This window comes from Fukomys damarensis, unplaced genomic scaffold, assembly GCF_012274545.1.
Source record: "Fukomys damarensis isolate Sample0158 unplaced genomic scaffold, DMR_v1.0_HiC HiC_scaffold_39, whole genome shotgun sequence".
Classification (NCBI taxonomy): Eukaryota; Metazoa; Chordata; class Mammalia; order Rodentia; family Bathyergidae; genus Fukomys; species Fukomys damarensis.
In genome coordinates, this window is record NW_022900951.1 from 55171339 (window position 1) to 55179919 (window position 8581).

At 48.5% G+C, this 8581-nt stretch overlaps 1 protein-coding gene across 7 annotated transcripts in view; it reads left to right on the forward strand.

The window, feature by feature from the left end:
• Dlg3 (discs large MAGUK scaffold protein 3) overlaps positions 1 to 8575 on the forward strand; it is a 56474-nt gene extending 47899 nt beyond the window's left edge. For 4 of the 7 annotated variants that reach the window (XM_010632154.3, XM_033760260.1, XM_010632158.3 and 1 more), the window contains 7 exons: positions 2900 to 2941; positions 4187 to 4237; positions 4703 to 4804; positions 5318 to 5490; positions 5916 to 6025; positions 6741 to 6832; positions 7986 to 8575. In XM_010632154.3, coding sequence (XP_010630456.1) covers positions 2900 to 2941; positions 4187 to 4237; positions 4703 to 4804; positions 5318 to 5490; positions 5916 to 6025; positions 6741 to 6832; positions 7986 to 8092 — 677 coding nt within the window. In that variant the 3' untranslated portion in view covers positions 8093 to 8575. Of the gene's footprint in view, positions 1 to 1244; positions 1291 to 2899; positions 2942 to 4186; positions 4238 to 4702; positions 4805 to 5317; positions 5491 to 5915; positions 6026 to 6740; positions 6833 to 7985 lie in introns of all 7 variants that reach the window. The other 3 variants (XM_010632156.3, XM_010632157.3, XM_010632155.3) reach the window with 2 other exon arrangements.
• Positions 8576 to 8581: the final 6 nt, after the last annotated feature.

Here is an 8581-nt window from a genome sequence, read left to right on the forward strand (position 1 = left end):
GCAGAGCCAGTTTCTACAAGAAAGCCCTTCCCTGCATAAGGGACTTCATGTGGAAGCAGTATTGTTTAACATAGTTCAAATAAAGATTTATTAAAAAACACAAAGCTGACTTGGTAGGAAAAAAAAACTGTAATGCTGAGCTACATTAACTTTGAGAACCAACTTAATCCAGGATAACTCTTGTGACTCTGCCATATGCTTCAGATATTAACTGTTCTGACCCTAACCTAAACGTCAGGTCAGGCTTGATATTTTCTCATTTGTGTCATTGTGAATAGTAAACATCTTTCATTTACCAGCAACTTCTCTTGTCTTACATGGAGTGATCTTGCAGCCTGAAGCCTGAGGCTGTTGGAACTGGCAAGAGACTGCCTGGTTCTAATAGGAAATAGCCTTTGTTTAGGCCTGCCTGAGTGACACTCATGGTATGTGTGAGTTGTTGTCATCTGCCGTGTACCTGATCATCCTGGGGTCCCTCAGTGCCACGTGACAGAGAAAGTTGGTCTACTTCTAAGCAGTGTGAGGCCATCAGAAACAGAGGCCTGAGATGATGTCACCAGTTTACCAGATGAGTCCCAGAATCCCTATGGGAAGATGTCTCTGCTCAGTGGTCCAGCAGGGGCAGTGAGCGCCCATTGGATGACACAGATGAAACTTGCTACTGCCTGTTCTCTAAAAGTCCAGCTCATCAGAGCAGCTTTGGAAGCTATACCCTAGAGAGCAGGAAGCTTTACCTGAGAGATTTGGACAAAGTGAAGCAGTAGTGGGCAAAAGCTCCTCAAAGTGATAGTAATTGTCTCTGCCAGCCTGGCACACAGGGACATGTGTCTTTCGTGTACCCACAGAATGAAATGTGATTTCATGGGCAGAGCAAAGACATGTGCTCTACAACTATACATTTGGTCAAAGCAGGTACTCAAAGCCTTGGAGTGTCACCTGCTGTTTCCTGTGGGCCTATGGCTGTAGACTACCTCAGAAAGCTAGTCCACTCCAAGGCCCTCTGGCAGCAAACTGAGTAGCAGCAAGTCCAGGTATCTTATCTGACCTAGAATGTTCCTTCTGTAGCAAAGTTCTTCACTTCAATGTAGTTCTAGGTCTTCGTGGTGTTCCATACTTCTGTCACTAATGCTCACCTGCTTCTGTATTCTTCCTTCCCCTTGTCTTTTTTCTGTTTTTTTTCTCTTCTCCCTAATTCTCCTCCCACCTTCCCTTCCCCCCTCTGTCCTTGCTGTCTGTGAAATCAGGACTTCCCTGGGTTAAGTGACGATTATTATGGAGCAAAGAACCTGAGTAAGTGAAACTTACACACCATTAACTATATTTGTGGCGTGAATGGAGACAGTGGGGGTGAGGGTGGCGGGGACATGGGTGAGGTCGAAGGGTGATGGGAGGACAGTGTTTGTGAGAACCCCATTCCCATGGTAAGGGGAAGCACACATGACTCCAAATGTCACACTTTTGCCCTCGGTCCCTGGTACCCTAACAGGTCCCTAGCATTCGTGTCTGTGTTTACCTTCTGCATTTCCGAGTGGTAGGGCCCACGCCTGGTATTCTACCTTAGAAGTCAGGTGGACCCAAGTACAGCGCTGGGTAGAGCACTCAGCGAATGTCCATCCTGTGTTCAAGGGAAAGGTACCCACTGGTTGGATTTTTCTCTCAGGGACAACAGTCTAAAGAGCTGGGCTGAGGAGTCTAAAGAGCTGGCTGTTATAGTTCCCCTAACTAGGGGCAAGGGTGCAGTGAACCCCTTTACCCACCAAGCCCCTGGCCTAGCCCTGCAGACCCAGAGCAAGTAGGGGCTGAGCTGGCAGTGGGGGCCAAAGAAAACTTGGACCTCTCCATTTTCAAAAATAATCCCAGAGTGCAAACTGAAAGGACCTAGATGATGAGGGCTTAGCAGCTGACCCTGCTGCAGGCATGGGTAGAGATGTGGCCCCACCCACCAGATGGCTTCTGTCCACTCGTACTCTCCTTAAGTAAACCTTAAAGGCCGAAGGTAAAGGAGTGTCAGTGGGGATTGCTCAGGAACTAACCACAGGTGACACTTCAGCAGGTCCTTCCTAGGGGTGTGGGGCACAGCACATCATGGTCTGGAGCAGCGTGGTTTTGGCTGAAATGAGCAGCGTCTCTTCATAGTTTGTTGTGTCCATGTCTCATCTTCATCTGCCTGTTGCTGCAGGAGGGGTGGACTTTGTTTGTGCCCTCTGTGAAAATGGCTCTCTGCTCAAACTTTCTATGCCTATGCTCAAAGATGGGCAGATTCCAGCTCTTTGAGACAGGAGTGCTATCTTGTCCTCAAGATATTTGTTTTGGTTTGTTCTGTGTTTTGACATGTCTGTCTTAGGGTGAACGGAGGGGCATGCCTGATCACTGCTGAAGCCCAGCCCTCCTCAGGAGAGGTGGCAGAAGGGCTGCGGGGCCACAAAAGGACACTGGAAACTGCTCACCCCATTTAGCCCCATTTAGCGCTTAGCCTCTTAATTGTGGAGCATCACACGGTTCCATCCTTTGGAGTGGGGTCTTGGGAGGAAATTGACAAGCAGCATGGTCCCAATACTTCTCTCTGCAACTGTCCCTGCCTGTTCTTTCCTGCCATTAGCCTTGGGAGCTGCATTTTGAGATAGGGTTTGGAAATAATGAAGAGCGCTGCTGAAGGAAGTGAGGCTTCTATTGCTAAGGGAGGGAGTTGGCAGCTGCAAGGGCTGTGGGGACAAGTAGGAGGTAGCCAGGGCATCAGGATTGGAGCTGTGCCTCCCAGTTGGTGGCTTAGATGTGGCAGGCCTCTCGTGGCCTGACTTAGTTGACAGCTCAGTGTCTCCTGGAGCATTTGAGTTTTGTGCTGCATGTGACCTCTCAGTGGTGTGTTCTGAATTGGAGTCTCTTTCTTGTTGGCTTGCAGAGGGAGTGACATCCAACACCAGTGACAGCGAAAGCAGTTCCAGTAAGTGTGTGTCATTCCCCCATGTCACGTAGCTCTGCCATGTGTCTCAGCCATCCTCATTCCTGTGTTGCATGGCTGCCATTCCTGCTCAAAGGCTGCTGCTCCTTTTGGCCATGTGCACTTTGAGACCCTGGAAATGCTGTGGCCAGTTCTTTGTCCCTGTGGGATGACTTTGTCCCATAGATTAGAGGAGAGTATAAGCCCTCTAGTTCTCAGTAGGACCTGACCTGAAAGCATCCCTGTGCCCTAGGAAGGGTGAACTACCAATGAGCAGATCCCTGCCATGGGCACTGTGGGCTGAAGATGCTGCCAGCTTTGCAGATTTGTCCAGACCAACAGCAACATAGCTCCTATGGGACACTGTTCAAAGCCTGCTTTTCTGGGTTGCTAGGACCTGGTTGTCTTTGGTGGCATTCTCTGATTTGGAAGGAAATCACCCAGTTTTCCTTTAGGGCCCTTGAGTAGACCAGAGAAGTCACAACTCAAACTTTGTGACCTTATTGGGGACGTTGGCCTTTCAGGAGCTGTGGTGGCTAAAGACCTTGAACAATCTGCCTAGGAGTTAGGCTCAGAACAAACCTTTTATCAAGCATCCTGGGGCTCGATGCAGATATCACTCACTGCCTTCCCTCGTATTACAGTCAGTTACTTTGGGGCCTCCAAGTTCCCAGTGCCCAGTGGCTGGGCGACTCTTAGGAAAATCTCATCATTGCCAGGCTACATGGTGCCAGGCTACATGGAGCTCCACCATGAGGAAAGAGCAGGCTCAGCATTGCTCTTAAAGAGCACTGGGGACCTGGTCTGACCATGCACCACTTTTTTGGATACTTCTTGGGGGAGGGTCTGCAGACCCACCCTTAAAAAGGCGAACTTTTGTAGGCCTGCATGAGTGCTTTGACTCCTACCTGTAGGTAAAAGGACTTGGACAAGTGTGTGTCTCTCCAAAGCAAGGGAGCCACTGAGTATAACTGACTGTTACCTGTAAGAACAGTTGCTAAAAAAATTGGAGTAGTTTTAGGAAAGGCTTCTTGGCTGCAGGGCCTTGGCTCTCAGCTCAGTAGTATTCTGCTGACTGAGAACTGCTGACCCCTACCTGGCCATGGGGCTTCTTTGCTAGTGGAGAGCAGACAGGACCAACAGAAACCACTTGAGGAGGCAATTTTACAGCATGGGTGCGGTGAAGTGAATGCTGTACAAAGGGAGGCAGATCATGAAGTGCTAACCTGTCTCCCTTTTTTGTTGTAGAAGGACAAGAGGATGCTATTTTGTCATATGAACCAGTGACACGGCAAGAAAGTAAGCCACCTCCTGAGTCTTGCTTTTGTGCCAGTCTCCCCGTGGCAGTGGCAGGCTCCACAGTGGGCGGCTCTGGAGGGGCTGGGAGAGGGAAATTAGCTTACTGTGAATCTAGCCCTGGCTGCTGGCGGCAAGGGTAGATCTGCTTTAGTGGTGTTGCTGCCACTAAAAGAGGCCTAGTCCCTCCTTACAACAGCTGCTCTGCAATACCCTTGCTGAGCGGCTGGTGTCCATGCAGAGATTTCCTGAATCCATTGGAAGAGGAGATGTTTCAGGCACACTTGCCTGGGACTTAGATATTCTTAAATTAAAGGCTCTATGTAGTCAAAAGGCAGATAGTGGCCATGGGTGCTTCCCCATCTTGAGTGGTGGCTCCAAAGCCTCCATGTTCTAGCCAGACTTGGAGGGGGGGGTCAGGCTTCCGGCGGGGCCTCTGTTCACTGTCTCCATATTCTGTCTTTCCAGTTCACTACGCAAGGCCTGTGATCATTTTGGGCCCAATGAAGGACCGAGTCAATGATGATCTGATCTCTGAGTTCCCGCATAAATTTGGATCCTGTGTGCCACGTAAGAGCCCAGCCAGGCCCAAAGGAGTGAGGCTTGTTTCCTGGGGATTGCTGCTTTTTTGTGGAAAGGGTGTAGGATCAGGTTCTAGGGCTCTTTGGGAACAAGATGCATCTGATGGGCTGAAGAGAGTTGGTAGCAATAAATTTCCCCAAAATTGATAAGGTCAGGAAAGCCATGATTTGATGAACCATTTATTAGTTTTATTGAATCCCATGCCAAATTTCACCCCCTCTACCAGCCCTGGCTCAGGAAACCCCACCTTTGTAGTCTAGTTTAAACTAAAGCACACATATCACACCCCTATCCCAAATCTCCTGGAGGTTGGAAGAGAAGCAGGTAAGACGAACTTCTTTCCAAATGCTCCCTCCACCCCCACCCACACATACTCATCTGAAAAATTATTAGAATGGCTTTGTGACTCTCCCAGGTGCGGGAGGATCAAGTGGACTTTTGTGGCCCGGCACAGATCACTCACTGCCTTCAGGCCATAAAATGTTTCCTTTTTTCCTTCAGACACCACCCGGCCCCGGCGTGATAACGAGGTAGATGGGCAGGACTACCACTTTGTGGTGTCCCGAGAGCAGATGGAGAAGGATATCCAGGACAACAAATTCATTGAGGCAGGCCAGTTCAATGACAACCTCTATGGGACCAGCATCCAGTCAGTGCGGGCAGTGGCAGAGCGGGTAAGCAGAGGAGGCAGCCTGCTACCTGTGCACTTCAGAGGGAAGGCAGAAACACTCAAACCAGGTGTCACTTGTGTCCTCATCCTTCCACCACAGGGGCTACTAAGTGGCACTGTTGACTAAAGCCATGGCAGTTCTGCCAGTTACCAGCCTCTCGGTAAAGGTATCTCTCTCCTTCATGAAACTCACACTGGAGCATCACCCACCAAGGAATAGAGACCCACCCCCAGGCAGATATGGCCTTTTCTCAGTAGTGGAAGCCAAAAATGTGGCCTGATGACCTCAGGGAGAGGATCTTCTGGGCCACTCTGCGAGGAGGCCCTGCCTGCCCCCCCAACCACCCCCATGCCTCTATGGATGTTTGGAATGCCCCTTGGGGTTGGGTGGATAGGGTGTGGTGGGCTGATACAAATCTGCTTTTTCAGGGCAAACATTGCATCTTAGATGTTTCCGGCAATGCTATCAAGAGACTGCAGCAAGCACAACTTTACCCCATTGCCATTTTCATCAAGCCTAAGTCCATTGAAACACTTATGTAAGTGTTTGCTGAGACTCCAGGAAGACTAGCTAGGATGGGACCCTGAAAAGGAAACTACAGTAGTGATGTGTTGGGCAGGGGAGGTGTCTTAGTTACTTTGCCTGTTGCTAAGACAAAATACCTGACTCCCAAAGTTAGAGGAGGAAAGGTTTTTTTGGCTCATTTTGTAAAGGTTTCAGCCCATAGTTGGCTGGCTCCAAGGCAGGGTGGAATAGCAGAAGGGGATCGCAGAGGAGAAAAACAGTTCATGGTAAAGTAGACAGGTGAGAGCACATTAGCCCTCTTTCTGTCCCTTGTATTTTATGCAGGCTACCAGTCCTATGGCGGGTGTAGCACTCACACCCTTAATCCTAACCAGAACTGTGCCAAACCAGTCATGGATTGATTTAGTTATTACACACCCTTGATCCCAGCACCACACACTCTGAATCCAGTCACCTCTAAAAAGCACCCCCATGACTGCATGAGGCTTTGGGGGGACACCTAGACACAAACCATGACAGGAGGGAAAAGTGAAAGCTTGAAGGAAACCATGCCGCAGCACTAACCGCCCACTGCTCCTTCTGTTTTGAGTACCTGGAAGATTTGAGGAAGAAGTTAGCCACAGGCCACTCTGAGAAAATAGTTGAGCAGGGAACCTAGAACAATTGTTTATGTTAATCAAAACCTGTAGGATCTCTGTTGGAACTGTTTTTCTCTGTGTTGTTGGCAGGGAAATGAACCGACGGCAGACATATGAACAAGCAAATAAGATCTATGACAAAGCCATGAAACTGGAGCAGGAGTTTGGAGAATACTTTACAGGTAAGAAGCCCTGCTGCCCAGCCTCAGGTTCTGTGGGAACTAGCCAGACACTGCTCCTGAAAATGTCTCAGAGAGCTCTAGACAGAGTTGAGCAAGCTTGCCCAGCATTTCTGGATGCTTTGGAGCTGTAGAGATCAAGCCTTTCGAAGGTACTCAGATTCCTACCCTTCAGCGATAGCTGTTTAGCCAGTTTACAGTGTGAACTGCTCACCAAATGCTGCTTTGGATTGTTGGTTTGTTCTTTCTGTCTTCTGGTCCCTCCTAGATTGTGGGGACCTCTATTACTTTGTTTCCCTTGTCTCCAGCTTTTCTTCCCATACTGCCTTGCATGCTTTAGGTGCTGAATAAACGTTTGTTAATGATGATCTTTTGGCTTGGTGTTCAAGTTGTCTGTCAGCGTGTGTTCAAAAGTGTGTGTGTGTGTGTGTGTGTGTGTGTGTGTGTCTGTGTGTGTTTTATATGCTCCCCTTCTTTGAAAGGTCAGCCTCTAAAATGTTGGGAAGGTTCCTATGTGATCGTCCCTCACCTTTTAAAGTACAGTGATGTATTATGTGTGTGTGTGCAGGGCAGTTCGAATAAATACTCACTGGTGGTACTGATAGACTGACTGGTGAAGAATTCAGAAATGTCCTCACATACCTTGGGTCTTTGGAGCTCCCTTTAACACCAGCATCCATGTCCTTGATTGTTGGTCCAGCCTCTGACACAGAGCAGCTGTGACAGCCCCAGGAGCACTGCCTCTTGCCAAAAAACTGTGGCTTTCTGCTCTTTCTCTGGATAACTGGGATTTTCCCAATCTTTGAGTGAAGCTGTTTTAGAATCAATCACAAGCTGCTAGCCTTGTGGCAGCCAAGAGCAACATGAGTTGCAGTGTCAGGCATGTAGTGGATACTCAGTAAATATCTTTTGAATAAACACATTTTCCTGTTTGCTACTGCTTGACCTCACTGTCTCAGAGAGGGGCTTCTACCCAGCTCCCCTCCTACCCTGAACTCAGAAAGCCAACTAGTGAAAGCAAAGCTAAACCTGAACTTTTGTGAGCATCCAACATGGCTGGGGGGCATTGTAGGCCTGTGGGGAGAGGCAGGATGGCTGGGGTTTGGGGGATATGCTGTGGACCACAGTAATAATTTTGTTTTCCTCTTCACTTTAGCCATTGTACAGGGTGACTCACTGGAAGAGATTTATAACAAAATCAAACAAATCATTGAGGACCAGTCTGGGCACTACATTTGGGTCCCATCCCCTGAAAAACTCTGAAGAATCCCCTCCAGCCATTCTCTTGTGAACAGAAGAAATCAAGTCCCTCTTCCCTCCTCCCTCTTCATTCCTATCCCTGTGGGGAGAACAAATGACTACTGTTCGTATCCCCTTTTTTAGATATGTCAAAAATTGAGTTTTCTAGTCCTGTTCTTTCTTTTTTTTTTAATTTTGGTTTTGTTTTAGTTTATTTTGGGGGATGATGCCATCTCACTCATCATGTGACTGTGCCCATTCCTGCATGGACCTTTCCCAAGCGCTAGCACAGGTGCAAATCCATCAGAGCCATTGTTTTAATAAAAACCAAGCAGAAGCGAAGAGAAGCGAGGAGGACTGATGGAAAGACAGACTCTGGACAGCTGCACGGCTTGTGAAGTGAGCTAAATGCACCATGTGATGATGTGCTCCTGGGCATTTCTACCCACCTGTACTACTGTCTTGCAGCTCAGAATGGTGCAACGTAATGGCAACAGAAAGTATCTTATTTAT